General features: G+C 35.6%; 1 protein-coding gene across 1 annotated transcript; it reads left to right on the forward strand.

The window, feature by feature from the left end:
* Positions 1–781: 781 nt before the first annotated feature.
* On the forward strand, positions 782–11,727 carry prxl2b (peroxiredoxin like 2B). Its single transcript, XM_059329095.1, has 7 exons — positions 782–1,089; positions 2,526–2,730; positions 3,924–3,975; positions 4,308–4,371; positions 5,041–5,116; positions 7,171–7,289; positions 11,389–11,727. Exons 1-7 carry the CDS (start codon positions 1,027–1,029, stop codon positions 11,413–11,415), a joined length of 606 nt encoding a protein of 201 aa, XP_059185078.1. The 5' UTR covers positions 782–1,026; the 3' UTR covers positions 11,416–11,727.
* Positions 11,728–17,895: the final 6,168 nt, after the last annotated feature.

The following is a 17,895-nucleotide window of genomic DNA, read 5'->3' on the forward strand; positions in this document are numbered from 1 at the left end:
GCCTGCAGGTTGACACAGCAGGGACAGAATCAACCTCTAAAGCACTGATGCATTAAATGAATTGTCACTGAACCACAGAAAATAATAGATAGTATTTTTGTAACAATTTTTGATGAAATGATTCTGGGTGCAGGGACAGACAAATAAGATAGAAATGTATTATATTTATTACATTATTGAAATACAGTAAAAATAAGAATAATCAGACAAGTGAAAAAAGAAAAGTGAATAAAAATGAGTCAATTTAAAGTCTCCTACTAACAAAAATGCACAAGAGAAGTACTATTGCAATATTGGAGAAGTAAACATAAGTCATTATTAAGGGTATAATCTTGATATTTAAAGTAACTGAAAACTGATGTTTGATCAATGTAGTACAGTAAAAAAAAAAGCACAATATATCCAACTGTAATGGAGTAGAAGTATAAAGTGGCAGAAGATGAAAACACAGATGTAGGCTTACAGTGACTGAGCACATTTTTCACCACTGGTTAATCTAAATGACTGTTATCTCTGGTAGTCTCAGGAGTTAATAGAAAACAGACAGATGGGACCAAACGAACAGCTATTAAATGCAAACAAAGGCCATGCAATAAATCCTCTCACCTTTGAACTCACCTGCAACACACCTTGGGCAACCTGCATTATGAAAAAAAAGTGTAAATACTCAGTAACCCCTTTTAGTGCATAATAAAACTTTCCACGTGTAGTTTAGGGGGTAAAAAAGCAACAAAAAGCAGCTACATTTAAAATTTAATGGCTTAATTAAGATTTAATGTTGCTTTTAGCCGTTCTTACGAAGCCCCGCCTCCATTACATACATCGCGCTCTATGATTGGCTAATTCTCAGCAACGCGATCTGATTGGCCGTCAGTTCTCGTTGGGCGTATCAGGATGCAGATGTTTTGTAACTGTTGTACAGGCGTTACTTAAACATCGTTACTATAAAGATTATTCAACGTGCAAATTTTACAACCTCTGTGCCTTTGTTTAGCTTAAACAAACCGTGTATTTTAGCGGTAGAAAATGGCAAACGTCGACCTGTCTCGAGTTGGGAAGAACTTGTTAAAGAGCGGAGAAACTGGAGAGGTGAGTTATAAAGCGACTGCTGGGCTGCGAGCTTCCCTCTTATTTCTCGTCTGTCTGGATGATTATTTTTCTTTAAAGGTGCTCTGTGTTTCTACACAGCTGTCAGGTTTATTTATTCCCCTCAGAGACCCTGTTCCCTGCTGCGAGCTGCTGTATTAAACCTGCCATTACACAAATGAAGCCTCCAGGGTGACATAATGATCACCTGAAGGCATCACGTGTTCATACAAACCATAATATTACACTGTTTGAATCTATGATGCTTGATTTCAGGTTACTGACACGGTTAGGCTACACCCATTTTCTCCTTGCATTTAAAATAATAATAATAATAATAATAACAACTAGAGCTCGATATAGGGCTGGGCGATATGCACCAAAAGTCATATTCATCCCCTTGTTGTGATTGGTGATTTTGAATTTTACATTTTTTTAAAGTTTTTTTTAAATGTAATTTCTTCTTGTTGTTTTATTTTGTTGTTGTCAGTAAATTGTATTTGATATGTTTTATTTCTGTTGTACAGCACTTGCTTTTGAAAGGTGCTATATAAATAAAGTTATTATTATTATTATTATATCCCGCTATATTTAGGCAGAATATCTATATACGATATATATTCCGATATTTTTATGCAAAGTAAGGGCAAATGTTCAGTCAAAGTCAAATATGACATGTCACAAATAGTTTTATTGAAAACGTTTTAAGTGAACATAAATACTGTATAACAACAGGAGTACTTTAAAAATAAAATCATAGCTCCATAAAGTGCACATTTAAAGAAAAAAATATCTTAAATTTAAATAGCCTATGAAATAATATAGGCCAATCTTTTCCAGAAATAAATATAATTATATGAGAAAAGAATAATGAACATTACAAAATAGCTAAATATGAAAAACCCTAGAAAGGGCAGCATTTATATATAAAGAAAGACATTTTTAAAACTATATCAATATATGCAATATGGTCTAATTCCATGTCACGATATATATTTTTTCATATCGATACATTGCCCAGCTCTAGTGTGACAGATATATCAATTGATAGATTTTATCGGCCGATATTGGCCAATCAATGTTGTCCGATGTGTGTCCTTATGAAAACTTTTTTTTATTTTTTATTATTTTTACACATTATATTACAGAAAATGTTGCTTGGTGTGATTTAGAAACAGCCATTTTTAATTCATTTTTTAAAATAGTATTTTTTCAATACTATGTTTATTTAGCTATTTATTTAATTCATATGCATTCTTTATGTTCACAGTTATTTATGCATTTGCCTGCATTGTTTGTATAATGTTAAGTAAATCAATCAAGTATAAGTAAATCAATTTAAGGGTCATTGTAACTGTTATTGATAAAAATAATAATTCTATAATGCTATAATAAAATAAATTCTATAATATTTTGTGGTTTGACTCTCTGTGTTTCAGAGTGTGGAGCTGCAGTCTCTGTGGCAGCAGCAGACGGTGGTCTTGTTCTTCCTGCGCAGGTTCGGCTGTCAGGTGTGTCGCTGGATGGCGGCAGAGATCAGCAAACTGGAGCCGGACTTAGCAGCCAACGGTGTAGCACTGGTGGGGGTCGGACCAGAGGACTTTGGGCTGAAGGAGTTCAAGGAAGGAGGATTTTTCAAAGGATGTAAGCAGAACTACTTACTCATCTAATGGCAATCTCCGTGTCTGAGCATAGAGGCCAACCAGGAAGTGCCTTAAGTCTGCAATCCACAGAAAATTCCAGCAGGGGGCGTTATGTTTGGCTGCAAAAAAAATCTGCCCATTCATTTCAGTGCAAAATTTGAAAACTTCTCACTTGATTTATTATCTCAGAATTTTTTTTCAGGACAACAATATGGCCTCAATCGCTTGTTAAAAATGATCTTCAAGACAATTTGATGTCAATAGTTCTAATAATGGCCCCATTTAGAAGATAAAGAATCATATGATTTGGGGCGGGGCTACACGTCACAGGATTTTTCAAAGGATGTAAGCAATACTACTTACTCATCTAATACAATTTCCCAAATTCATGTACTGACACTAGGGGTGTGCCATATCGTATCGTTCACCATAATATCGGTATTTTTTTATTTATGGTTAAAAAAAAAATGCATATCATGATATTGGCAACATTCCTACTTCTTGATGTAGTGGTTAAAGTTGTTTTAATCACAAAAAGCTACTTAGTCTCTGTCGCTAAACACATGCAGCTTTCAAAATAAGAGCACAGTGTGTTAACAGAACCCATCACAGAACTTACAAGAAGACTGTCAAAATAAGATGCCTTAAATAAAACATACCTTTATTCTCCTTTACAAAATGTCATTAAAATTTGCCCCCGAAACCCCTAAATGGTTATTTTTTATTATTTGCTCATACTCTAGAGTCAAGAGTAAAGAGATTTTTGTATTTGTATTTTGTAACAGTGTCACCCCCCTAAAAAACAAATAAAATTATCCACCAGAAAAATAGGCCGTCACATGGCGGCCATTCAAACATGTATAAATGAGATTTTGAAGCACTTGTGAATTTGACTTTGTTCAGGAATAAAAAAGAGAACAGAATCTCTGTGTTTTGTACGTTTTCTGCTAGTTTTCACATAAGTAGGATTATGTTACAATGGAATTTAAACAAAAACAACAACACACAACCTTCCCTTTTTTAACTTTTCTCTACAAAATAGCTGCATTGTTGCCGTTGCACAACCAAACTTGCATAACAGCAACACTTGGTGTGTGACAAATAATCAGACATGCTGATTGAGGCCATCAATTCAAACAGCCAGACCTTTTGTAGGATTGTATATAATCATCATTCATCTTCTTCTTCTTTTAGCAATTTACGTTGATGAACAAAAGAAATGCTACAAGGATCTGGGCTTCAAAAGGTGAGTCGAGTAACGTTTCTTTTGTGTTCCTGATGTGAGCTGCTTTCATTTGTTTAATTATACACATTAAAGATGCAACAATTAATCTGCAGCTATTCTGATTAATGATTAGTTGTTTAAGTATTTTTTTTGGTTTCTCTCTTATATGATAGTAAAGTGAATATGTTTGGGTTTTGGATGATTAAATCAAGATGTTTCAAAGCTTCTCCTGAGGTTGTGGGAAATGATTAGGTTACTAAGCTCCAGCGCTCATGGTAATCCTCTCTCGTTTGAAAAAGATGAGCTGCCTTATGATGATCTCTAATTAAGAAACTGTGTTTCTTCACACTCAGATACACAGCATTAAGTGTGGTACCTGCTGCTCTGGGAAAGAAAGTACGAGACGCAGCTGCAAAGGTAAACCACTTTATTTCTCTGCATTTATTTTATTTATTTTTATTTTTATTGTTACTATGTATTATTACATATTATACTGTATATTATATACTGTACTATTATTATTATTATTATTATATACTGTCTAGTCACTATAGCATTGTCTATCTATCTATCTATCTATCTATCTATCTATCTATCTATCTTCTCATACGGCAACCACCAGTGGTACAATGTAACTAAGTACATTTACACACTCAAGAACTGTACTTAAGTATACTTTTGAGGTACTTGTACTTTAAATAAATAACAAACCCTAATAGAGTTAAATGCAATAAAGGAAACCCTGTTAATGGATTAGAATTGTTAAATGGGTTTAAACTTAGCCTAGTAACAAAAAATCAGCTTTTTTTAAAAAATAAGCTACTTTTTTAGATTTCTGTTTCCAGTCACAGCCACATTTTGGAGAAGTCACTAAAGTGTTTGTTACACCCATGTCACTGTGGGTTCTTATGAGTTAAGTACATTTTGATGCTGATACTTTTGTACTTTTACTTCAGTAAGTTTTGAATGCAGGACTTAAATTGTAATGAAGTAATTTCACAGTGTGATATTAGAGCGTTTACTTAAGTAAGGGATCAGAATACTTGACTCTCTGGCCTCACTGCCTGTTTCCTCTGCTGTTTTCAGGCCAGTGCTGGAGGCATCCAGGGAAACTTCTCAGGGGATTTGCTCCAGAGCGGAGGCCTGCTCATCGTGGCCAAAGGTACAATCAGAACACACCAGAGGGAGTTTAAGTCAGAATCTAAGATAAGATAAGATATTCCTTTATTGATCCCCCCTATGGGGGAAATTCAGCTGTTGCAGCAGCACGAGTGCAGAGTAAAACAGTTAACCCTTTATCAGGCAAAGAACTATATTTGGTAACTTCAGGTAATATTTCCAGAAAAAAGTTGCAAATTTACTAGATTAAAGTGGCAAATCTACAAGAAAAAAGTCGTAGATTTACGAGAAAAAAGTGGGAAAAAAGCAACTTTTTTCTCCCAGATTCACCACTTTAACCCTTAATAGGGCACTCATTGAAATACTTGCAAATTCCAAATTTCAACCCTAGAGAATATTGGAGGATATTACATACAGCCAGAATGTGTAAAAAAAAAAAAAAAAAAAATGAAAATCATATTTTGAGGAAAAAGTTTGCGAGATTAAAGTGGCAAATCTACGAGAAAAAAATGTGCAGATTTATGAGATTTAAAGTGGTGAATCTGGGAGAAAAAATTTGCTTTTTTCCCATTTTTTTCTCGTGAAGCTGCGACTTTTTTCGCGCAGATTTGTCACTTTAAATCTCTTAAATCTGCAACTGTTTTCTTGTAGGTTTGCCACTTTAATGTAGTAAATTTGCAACTTCTTTCTCGAAATATTACCTGAAGTTACCAAATATAGTTCCTGCCTGATAAAGGGTTAAGGCTCCGGGTCGTCAACAATTTGTTGATCCATTATTTAGAAAGTGCTGCGATGAGATCAGACAGCTGTAGAATGATGTAGAAAAAATGAAATAGAATAAGGATAAAAATAAATAAATAGTATAAATTAAAAAATACAAACAAACAACCAAGACCAAACTAAGAAACTAGTAGTGCAAACATGTTAAAGTGTCAGTGAATTGGAGAACATTTGTTCAATGAGTTTTGCATTTCAGGTGGAATGAGCCGATGACTGAACGTGCTGATCTGTGTTGTTTAGGTGTATAAATGAATAGAAAACTATGACATTAAATTTAGGGACATCAGCATGTAATTTACCTTGTAGCGTTGCATTGATAAGGGTGAAATCATATAAATGATTGGAAATCAATGGTCAAAGAAATGCATTTCTGCAGTCTGTCCTCTAGAGGGCACTGCTGCATCACATCACTGAGCTGAGTTAGAAAATTTCTAGTGAGCTCTCAAAACCACCTTCCCTTAATCAGTGTTAGGAGTGTCACTTTTAAAATGTATTTCACTCCAGATTACTGAATAATTTCCCTAAAAATGTAATTTGTAACAAATTGCATTAGATTACTCATAATTAGTAACATGTCCTTAATACTTTCAATCCCTTTTGGAATACTTCAAAATTGTCTTGAACTTATATCTCCATGACAAAAACCCTTTCCTGACAGTATCCTGGTTGTGCAGCTCTATAATAGGATCCAAATAATGTTTACACAAGTGGTTTTTGTAATCTTTTCAGTAAAAAATCATTAATGTGTGCAACAAAATAGCATACATTTAAGTATTACTAAAAATAGGATAAGTCATTATAATTACATTATTTGTTAAGAGCAAAATAAAAGTTTAATAAACAATCAATTTACCATTTATTTATCATGGTTATCATGAAGTGTTTACCCCCCATTTATATCAAGTCAATCCTTATTATCTCCCATAGGATAAATTTAGCTGCAGTCAGGTGGAAGGGAAGAACAATAAACAATAAAAAAAAATTAAAAAAACAGTCCAAATGGTAAAAATATGCAAGATCACTTCACATGGAGATAAAAAGTGCCTTGAATACATGTGCAAATGTGTGCTAGAACTAAAGTGCGTTGATCACATGCGTGAGTTCAAGAGACTTTTTTCCTTCTATTTATATGTTTTCTTTATAAATCACCGGTAACATGTGGATATGAAATATATCTGTTAAAAATGAGCTGTGTTTTATTGCTGCTTTTATGTGAGTCATGAGTTCACCAAAGCAAATCCATAACAATCTTTGATTGCAAATGATAAAGTGGACGAGCTGCGTATGTTCTGATTCCTCCTAAATGTGTGTGTTAAGGTGGAGAAAAGGTCCTGATGCACTTTATCCAGGATTCACCGGGAGACCACGCGTCTCTGGAGGACGTTTCCAAGACTTTGGGCATCTCAGTCACAGCGACAGCAGGAGAGAGGCCGGTGGTAAGACGTCCTGTAAACACACGAGAAAAGATGCACTTCATTTTTAACCCTCTATGGCAGACCTGGGCATTGGGCGGCCCGCGGGCCACATCCGGCCCGTTGGCTGTCCTTGTCCGGCCCGCATGAGGTTACCCAGAAATTAGAAATCAATATAACCGCAGTGCTTTTATTTTGAAAAAAAAATAGCAAACATTATCATTCGCACTAGAGCTAACAAGCACTTTTACTATAGTTAAGGCAACAAATATAGGCACTAATATATATGACAGAATAAAATTAAAAACTTATAAACTCTAACAAACCTTGTTCCTGTCAGTCAGCCACTATAGAAGCCTTTTTGATACTTTATATCAACTTTATATGAATTACGACGCACTCGTTATTATTTACCGTTCGTTTTTTCATTTAACCGTTCTACCGGTTATTTCCTGTCACTACCTTTCAAAATTAAAGCACCCGTTTCACACTGGACGGCACCTTTTCAAAATAAAAGCATCTCAACATTGTTAAACACCTTGAAAATGTACAAACATGAAAAACAAGCTATATAATACAAAAACATAAATAGGAACCTTGCTAAAGGTAATTTACAGTTGTGTTTAAAATAAATGTTTAAGTAATATAGTGATTGGAGTATTACTACTTTTTACTGCTATATTTGATTTACTCCACATTAACAGTCTTATTATAACATGTGTTCCTATCAGTAGCAGCTCAAAACCAGATAATTTACTGTATTTTATAAAGCGATTAAATTAATATTGAGCAGAATTTAGTTCAGAGTTTTGGTCCGGCCCCTGCAACCTTCGTGGTATTGGTCATGTGGCCCCTTGGGAAAATTAATTGCCCACCCTTGCTATAGAGGGTTAAGATGTCCCTATTTCCAATTTCTGTTATTAATTTTCTTTCTCTGTTATCTTTACTGCCTCCCTTAAACATTTGATGTCTTATAACAGCATAGTAAAGGGTTAAATAAAATGTTCTGGCTGTGTTTACTAAACCAAACTGGACTCGTGTCAGTTAGTCAGTTTCTTCCAGCCGACTCTGTTTTACGTCAGACGCAACACACACATCAGAGTCGCCTTTTCAAAGACAATTTCACACTTATTACTCCGTCTTCATGCTCTGTCAGTGTCTGTGTCACAGGCCTCCCAACACTTCTTATCTCCAGTGAGGATCTCAGGCTGCCTTCTACTTAAAAACGCTCTGCAAACACAAACACAAACAGTTTGAGTGTTCAAACAAATGCCATCAAAGTTGTATAACTAAAAGCTTCAGCAGTCCGCTGCAAAATGAAACGTCATTATATCAGGAAAGTTAGAGGAATTAATAGGTCAAATGTGTCACTGATAATTATGAATATACTTTAATGGAAAGTCTTTGCACATAACACATAAATCCAGTCATTTAAGCAGAGGTTTTGGTATCTGGGATAGAATATAGATAGAATAACATAGAATATCTCACAGATGTAATATTATTTCCACAATATTGTATTTACATTTTTTAAGAACATTAAATACAGACTTTTACATATAAACAAGGTGCTTTAATCATGTTTTTTGTCCACCATCCAAAAGAATGTTCAATTTCATTTTTTATTTATTTTTCGCTGGCATAAAGAAAATGTACATATTTTAGAGTTAAAGTAGTGAATCTGCGTGAAAAAAGTTGCAGATTTATGAGAAAAAAGTGGGGAAAAAAAGCAACTTTTTTCTCCCAGATTCACCACTTTAAATATCATAAATCTGTATTTTTTTTTCTCGTAGATTTGCCACTTAAATCTCGTAAACTTTTTTCTCAAAATATTATTTTCATATGGTTTTTTTTACACATTCTGGCAGAATGTAATATCCTCCAATATTCTCTAGGGTTGAAATTTGGAATTTGCAAGTATTTCAATGAGTGTCCTATTAAGGGTTAAAGTGGTGAATCTGGGTGAAAAAAGTAGCTTTTTTCCCACTTTTTTCTCATAAATCTGCAACTTTTTTCGCGCAGATTTCCCACTTTAAATCTCTTAAATCTGCAACTTTTTTTCTTGTAGATTTGCCACTTCAATCAAGTAAATTTGCAACTTTTTTCTCAAAATATTACCTGAAGTGACCAAATATAGTTCTTTGCCTGATAAAGGGTTAAACTGTAGGTCTTGTTCTTTACCATAAAGCACATTGGACATACGGTCCCGTGTCCAGAGGTTTTGTCCTGTGATCATCAGTGCTTTCGGCATGGCTGGTCACATCAGCACATGGTCGTCTCCGCCCTCTCCCCCCGGCTCCATTACTCGCTTCCCACAAAACCCACTATGTCAAAGCTTTTGCAACATGTACGGTTGGCTTCCCCATGACCTGTCTGAAGACCGACGAGATGTCATCGCTGCAGCTCAGGAACAGAATAGACCTTGTTTATCTCTGTGAGGTCAGAATGTGGCAGAAACAAGTGCGAGTCACAAGCTTTGTGTGCAAGAGGCCCTGAAAACAGCCAAGTCTCCGGCAGGTCGGGATAAAACAAAGTAAAGTCTTCTTGTTCAAAACTTTCCCGTTCAAACAGCTGATAGATGGTGCAGCTCTCTTATCTGTGCGGAGAGATTGAAAACCTCTAACTAGATTTCCCGGAAGAAAAGTTCAGCACCGTGATTCTGTGAGTCCCCAGAAACAAGACGTGCTTGACTCTCTCTCGGTCGAGGAAAACAAAGTTAGCTACAGTTCCGCCTTTTTCCTGGAAATTGGAGTGCAACTCACAGCTGGACCTCGTTCTTCACACACTGATATCAGAAAAGAAAAGAACGGGCTTCGCACTGCACTCATTTGGCTCGTACATTCACTGTATAAAGAACAGGCAACATGTCTTTACCTGCTCCCACCGTACACAAGTCAAGACAAAATATTCCAGGTCCGGCTGTTGCCATAGATAGATAGATAGATAGATAGATAGATAGATATATAGACAGAATGTATTGTCATTGTTGAGTACGAGATTAAAAAAATTAAAAACCCAGGACATTGAACAAGAACATAGAACAGAATACATGTATCCTAAAATAAAGTGCATATATCATAAAATTGAGTGCGGGTTTAGGGCAGAATTATGACTCTATTGACTTTTTTTGCGAAAGGGCAACAGTTGCCATCTTGCATTGTTAACCCTTTATCGGGCGAAGAACCATATTTGGTAACTTCAGTGGATATCAATGGTTCCCCATGTCTCTCTGTTTGGTCGTAGAACCACATGGATTTCTTCCAGATAATCAGCAAAGATCAGGCTACGTCACAGACAGTGACACCATGACATCTGACCAATCAGTATGATAATAATATAATAATATTAACTTTATTGACCTTGACCTCCGATGTAAAAATGAAAAATTTAGAAAAAAGTTATTCTTCTAAGAGTTATTCTCTAAGAGTTATTCTTCAATGACTTGTACCAGGAGAACTTGAGTATGACGGCATATTAGGGCCAAGAATGAATAAAAATATAAACCCGGGGGGAGGGGGTAATATTTCGAGAAAAAAGATGCAAATTTACTAGATTAAAGTGGCAAATTTACAAGAAAAAATGTAGCAGATTTAAGAGATTTAAAGCGGCAAATCTGCTTGAAAAAAGTACTTTGAGAAAATTAAAGTTCGCTACAGATCCAAGCAGGCAATCTAAAAAGCACATTTTCTGCTTTATGATGAAACGATCCATATTCTTGCATTTAATAGTAAAAAAAGTTGCTTTATCATGTGTATATATCATCTAGTAAGCTGTTAAACCTTCCCTACCTCGCTTGACATCCTCCAGGATCTATTTCTCACATATGTTCACATTCTTGAGTTTTTTTCCAACCTGAAGGAGTTGAGAAGGACTCGGGGGTCGTATTCTGTACAGATTGTAAAGTTTGTGATATTCGGCTGTTTAAATAAACTCGACTTGATTTGAGTTTGAGTTTATTTATTTAAAACAGGGACAATACATATTAATGAACATATACATGTAAATATGCAAGATTATAGCCAACAGCTAATTTCCATCTTTAGTCCCTTTGGCAGGTTGATGTCAATACCATAATAATAATAACAATAAAATCAATAAACTTCTCTTGTTCTCTCTCTTTCAGTGCAACGATGATGTTTGCACACGGTGATGACGGAGCTGCTGAAGATCTAAACATCAGGAGGCTAAAACGGAAATTAAAGAAGTGGAACTTCATCAAAGTGCTTAAATGAACATAAAACTACTGCCAATATTTATAATTCCTTGTAATTTGTTTGTGACAGTAACATTAGATATTATTGTATTATCTACAGTAGCATTCCTTTTATAACCATTCCCTCATAATGTTAATGAATTGAAAGAATTTTACCAAGACAAGATATTTATGAATTTGCATTCATGACACTTTTTACAAATACATTAATTATTTATATGTAACTAATTAAAATAAAAGTTTCAAATCAACACTTGACTACAGACATGAGTGGAGTTTTTATTAAAAGGGGCGGAGGCATCCGGCTTGTTGACAAAAAAAGATCAATTATTTACTATTAATAATTTAAAACTCCATCACAGGATAACACGTCATATTATCACCTTCAACAAATCTTTATTTCCACTGTTTACTCTCCGTCAATGTGTTGACTGAAGACTTAAACTTTTAATTGTTTGACACCTCCAGTGTCTCTCTAAACTCTTCAAAGTTAACTTTTTTATTTTTTTTTATGAGGTGCTGATGCTGACACTTTATAAACATTATAAATTAACGTCCTTCCGATTAAGGCTAGAAATATACCTAAAGACTGCTGACAGAGGTTGCACAAAGTCTTTGTTTTAGTCCTCAACAAGTCATAATGTGCTCTTCACCAAAAGTATTAATTGAAGGGAGGGCTAAGCAATACTTAGTATAAATAATGCAAGGTTCTGCCCTTCGATGATGAAGCTGATGATAAATCTTAAAGTCTAAAAAAGGCCTTTTCTGCATGTTGGCTTCATGGAAGAGAGACTCCAGTGCTGCTGATCTGCCACCCGATAGAGACTTAAGCCCACCGGAGGGAAAACAATCCATCTCTCTCCATTGACTTTGTATTGAATGAAGGAGCCTCCTTGGTAATTATGTCTGTTAACGAACAACAACAAAAAATGTCTGAAAGCTGCTGTGTGGTTTAATGCTGTACAAACAGGGTGAAGAACCATGACTATATGTTTTTTTTTAATTTGACACACCAAACATCTGAACTTTTGACATCAGTCTAGACATTGTTAATGTGGTAAATGGTTATTAAAGGTGGAAACGGCTGATTTTCTTATGAAATATCTATTATATATTGTCAGTAAGCATTATGCATTATGTTAGCCCAGCTGAAAATTGTTTTGTGCTGATTTGAGAAGCAATAAAATGATCTTCCTCAGGCTAGTTGAGTATCTAGAGGTAAAGTTGGAGATTTGTACAGGTTAAAATTATTGTTTCTAAACTTTTCAATGTCTTTACTGTTTTTTCGATTCATTTTGTAACTCATTTTTAATGGATAAAACAGTTTGTTATCATGTAAAAACAACACAGACATTTTCTGGGTGACCTCAAACATTTGAGCATGAGTGTACTTCAATAGTTTTAGCTAGAAACAGATATTATGTTAGTGTTTCAGCCCTTGGTTGTGTATCGTGGCAACAGTAGTTTTCCCCTCTGGTGGATGTGGAGCCCTGTCTCTTTGGGGTGGGAGGAGCTTGAAACAATTCGTATTTGCAGAAAAAGTTTGCTGGCAGGAGATCAACAACAAGTCCTCATACCTTCTCATTCTGCAGAGACTCTGTGATCTGTGAAATTAAGATATTTCCTAATAACAAACCTTGGCTATCTAAGGCTATTAGGGGGCTCATTCATAAGAAGAAAACTGCTTTCAAAGAAGGCGATGTCTTTGCAGTGAGGAGGTTAAACAATGAAGTAAGGTCCGAAATAAGAAAGGCTAAACTAAGGTATAGGGATAAAATTGAGGCTGAGCTGAGCAGTAATAACCTACAGAAAGAATGGAATGGAATGAAAACTATGACAGGAGCACAGAGGAAGGGGAATAATAACATTTTATTGGATGGTTTTACTTCGGACAAAGTTTTAGCAGATGATTTGAACCATTTTTACCTCCGATTTGGAAATCAGGGTTTTACTGCACAAACAGGTGTTTTTAACGCTACACTGTCTCCAGCATTCTCTATCGATGTGGATGATGTGGCAAATCGTTTTAAGAAAACTAAGGCTAAGAGTCCTGAGCCTGACCAGGTCTGTGGTAGAGTACTTAAAACCTGTGCGGAGCAGCTGAGCGGCATTTTTCACTACATCTTTTCACTTTCACTTGAGCTGCATAAAGTACCTAAGCTGTGGAAACATTCAGTCATTGTTCCAATTGCTAAGAGTGGCTCCCCCAAAATACTCAATGATTTCAGGCCTGTAGCTCTGACCTCTCTTGTTATGAAGACTTTTGAAAAGATAATCAAAACTGAAATTTTGTTGCATGTTGAACGACACCTAGATCCACTGCAGTTCGCTTATAGAAGTGGCAGAGGTGTTGAGGATGCAGTTGTCACTTTATTAAACTTTTTGTTCAGGCACCTTGAGGGACAGAAGACACATGCCAGGCTCAGCTTTTAACACTATCCAACCCCATCTACTTGCTGATAGGCTCCTCCATCATTTTAAGCTGAATCAGAACCTAATTGGTTGGATAACTGACTTTTTAACAAACAGGACTCAGTGTGTGAGAGTTAATCATGTTTATTCCAGTGTGCTCTCCTCTTCCACCAGCTCTCCTCAGGGTTGTTGCTTGTCACCGCTCCTTTTTATTTTGTACACAAATGAGTGCCACAGCAGCTTCAGTAATAGACACATTTTAAAGTTTGCTGATGACACAGTTATTGTTAGTCTTCTTCAGGGTGACGAGCAGGAACATGGGCCTGTTGTTGATGACTTAGTAGCCTGGTGTGATGTGTCCTCTCTTGAGCTGAATGTGTCAAAAACCAAAGAAATGATCATTGATTTTAGGAAGTCATCCTGTCCTCCACCTCCAACAGTTGTTAAAGGTGCTGTGGTTGAGATGGTGGACAGCTATAAATATCTAGGTGTGGTCCTCGATAACAAGCTGTGCTTTGAACCACATGTTGAGGTTACTTCCAAAAAAGTCCAGCAGAGACGGTTCTTTTTAAGGATAATGAGGAGCTTCCATGTCTCCTCTGAGATGATGACTCTCTTTTACAGAAGTTTTATTGAATCTGTTTTAACCTTTTGTATTGTTGCATGGTTTGGAAACCTGAACCTGTCCAACAAGAATCACCTTGGTAGGCTGGTCAATACTGCTGGAAGGATTTCAGGAAGTCAGCAGGAAGGCGTGATGGCCATCATGGATTGTCCTGATCATCCTCTTCGGAATGAATTTGAGCTCTTGCCCTCAGGCCGTCGTCTTAGGGCCCCTAGGTGGAGGACTAAAGACTCCAGGTCTCATTTATACCAACTGCCATTTATTTAACTAATAGAAAGTAGCCCTCAAATTGCTCATCTTCACAAGTCTGTTTCTTGCACATCTGCACATTGCACTTTTTACCTATACCCATACTAGGTAGTAACTCTCCATTTAGGGGTATCAGCTCTGCAACGAACATGTGTCAGTGATTTTATATATGCGTATGGCGTTTCTTTGACTGTGTTTTATTAGATATTTATTGGGTCTTATTATGTTATGTTATCGTTGTGTACCTTGTCTTGTATTGTTGTGTACCTTGTCTTGTGTGTCCTGCTGCAAAACAAATCTCCCTTCAAGGGACAAATAAAGTGATTCTGATTCTGATTCTGATTCCAAAGTGGTGGCAGTAATTTTAAGGGTAGGAACAAACAGTGCTGTGAATAATGATGCTGTCTGTGGTACCTGCTGACTGTCACATCAGTGTTTATAATCACTGATTTATATGCATGACTAAAGACCGTAGTGTAGAACCTCATATAACTCTCATTTACTGACTATAAACTGAAGTAGCATGAGGCTCGCTTCATGTACAGTAAGACACATGATGCTATGACTCTGCATACATGAAAATTAACATCATCCCTTTGTGCCTTGAGCTCTTTAACCCTTTATCAGGCAAAGAACTATATTTGGTAACTTCAGGTAATATTTCGAGAAAAAAGTTGCAAATTTGCTAGATTAAAGTGGCAAATCTACAAGAAAAAAAGTCACAGATTTAAGAGATTGAAAGTGGCAAATCTGTGCGAAAAAAGTCGCAGATTTACGAGAAAAAAGTGGGGAAAAAGAAACTTTTTTCTCCCAGATTCACCACTTTAAATCTCATAAATATGTGCATTTTTTTCTCGTAGATTTGCCACTTTAATCTCGTAAACTCTTTTCTCAAAATATTATTTTCCAACATGATCTCACAGAAATCCGTGAAATAGCCACGGATTTCGCTTAACTCAAAATCCGTGGAATAGCCACGGATTCGCTCAAATTTCCGTGAAACTGACACGGATTTCGCTACAATGCAAGTTAATGACAGTCATATCCCGTGGCTATTCCAACATACAAAGTGATTATGTACATTCACTGAGTGAATATTTAGAAAATAAAACATATATTTCTCGCTACAAATGTGATCAAAATCCATTTTTATGCAGAAACTAAGTCAAAATATTGATTTTTCACTAAAAATGATAGAACTGTCCGCCATGTTTTTTGTTCTGACCGCTGGGACCTTGAAAGTCACGTGACTTGGAACAAACCAATAGCCACGGGATATGACTGTCATTAACTTGCATTGTAGCGAAATCCGTGTCAGTTTCACGGAAATTTGAGCGATTCCGTGGCTATTCCACGGATTTTGAGTTAAGCGAAATCCGTGACTATTTCACGGATTTCTGTGAGACCAGGTTGTTATTTTCGTATGTTTTTTTTTACACATTCTGGCAGTAAGTAATATCCTCCAATATTCTCTAGGGTTGAAATTTGGAATTTGCAAGTATTTCAATGAGTGTCCTATTAAGGGTTAAAGTGGTGAATCTGGGAGAGAAAAAATGCTTATTTCCCACTTTTTTCTCATAAATCTGCAACTTTTTTCGTGCAGATTTGCCACTTTAAATCTCTTAAATCTGCGACTTTTTTTCTTGTAGATTTGCCACTTTAATCTAGTGAATTTGCAACTTTTTTCTTGAAATATTTCCTGAAGTTACCAAATATAGTTCTTTGCCTGATAAAGGGTAAACAAATAAACATACAGCAATTCATTTGGAAGATGTGTGTTTCCGTATATACATTTTCCAATGAAAATCTACAACACTCACAAATGCATCAGTAGAAATTATACTGCACTAAAATGTCAAGAAGCATTAAAGACAAGCAAAGGCAGGAAATCTTGTAATTATTATTTTACAATCTTAACACCTTTTAAAGGAGAGAGCTGAGATGACACCAGTTGAGACAGTCACTTTAATGGCAATCTAGATAATTACATAGCAGCAGGAACATTCATAAAACATCTTTTTTTAACGTTTAAATTCTTGCAAAGCAACAATGTTATTTCATAAATATTCATGTAGATAAATAAACTCTTCTGATGGGTATACACATGAAACATGTTCATATATAACAAAAATGTATTTGTACTTGGCTGGTATAAGTTCAAAACGACACGATTTCACCATGTACGTCAATGTGAAGCTAGAACTAAGGTAAGAAATGTATGTTTCCTTTCTTACCTGATTTAAATCCTCTATATGTAAATACTGCAGTATAGAACATCAAGTATCTACAATAACGCATATTATGTACCCTTTAGTGTTCACGTAACAGTTCTGAACTGTTTTTACTCTTCTCGTGGAGAACCAGACAAACTATACAGGAGTCTATCTGTTGCAGCCCAACAATGCAGCTTATTTATTTATCTTCCAGCATTTCTTTGACCCACACATGATAAATGTGCTGTGTAATTTAAAGGAATAGTTTGACATTTCAGGAGATTTGCTTCTTTGCTTTCTGGGGGAGAGTGAGACGAGAAATTGTAATTATAACACTGTATGAAGCCGCTTAACACAAAAACTGGAAACAGTGAAACATCTTGTCTAAAGGTAACAAATTCATCCTGTTTAATCTGAACCTTACTGCCTGAAATGGGCCAATACTTGTCAGTACAGAGCACTTCTATTTCATATTAACCCTTTATCAGGCAAAGAACTATATTTGGTAACTTCAGGTAATATTTCAAGAAAAAAGTGGCAAATCTACAAGAAAAAAAGTCGCAGATTTAAGAGATTCAAAGTGGCAAATCTTTGCGAAAAAATCGCAGATTTATGAGAAAAAGTGGGAAAAAAGCAACTTTTTTCTCCCAGATTCACCACTTTAAATCTCATAAATCTGCGCATTTTTTTCTCATAGATTTGCCACTTTAATCTCGTAAACTTTTTTCTCAAAATATTATTTTCGTATGTTTTTTTTTTTTACACATTCTGGCATTATGTAATATTCTTAAATATTCTCTAGTTCTTTGCCTGATAAAGGGTTAATAGTATTATTAATAGGTTGAGATTTATACCCAAATAGGCAACATATCATGATTTATTGGGAGAAACCAAGCAATTCTGTGTAAAAGAATCAGA

Source organism: Centropristis striata, chromosome 3 (assembly GCF_030273125.1).
Source record: "Centropristis striata isolate RG_2023a ecotype Rhode Island chromosome 3, C.striata_1.0, whole genome shotgun sequence".
Lineage (NCBI taxonomy): Eukaryota > Metazoa > Chordata > Actinopteri > Perciformes > Serranidae > Centropristis > Centropristis striata.

Bases quoted from the DNA above. Each gene is read 5' to 3' on its own strand.
- prxl2b (XM_059329095.1), top strand. From the start codon at position 1,027: ATGGCAAACGTCGACCTGTCTCGAGTTGGGAAGAACTTGTTAAAGAGC. The intron at 3,976-4,307 runs GTGAGTCGAGTA...CTTCACACTCAG, and splicing joins AAGGATCTGGGCTTCAAAAG to ATACACAGCATTAAGTGTGG. The intron at 5,117-7,170 runs GTACAATCAGAA...GTGTGTGTTAAG, and splicing joins CCTGCTCATCGTGGCCAAAG to GTGGAGAAAAGGTCCTGATG.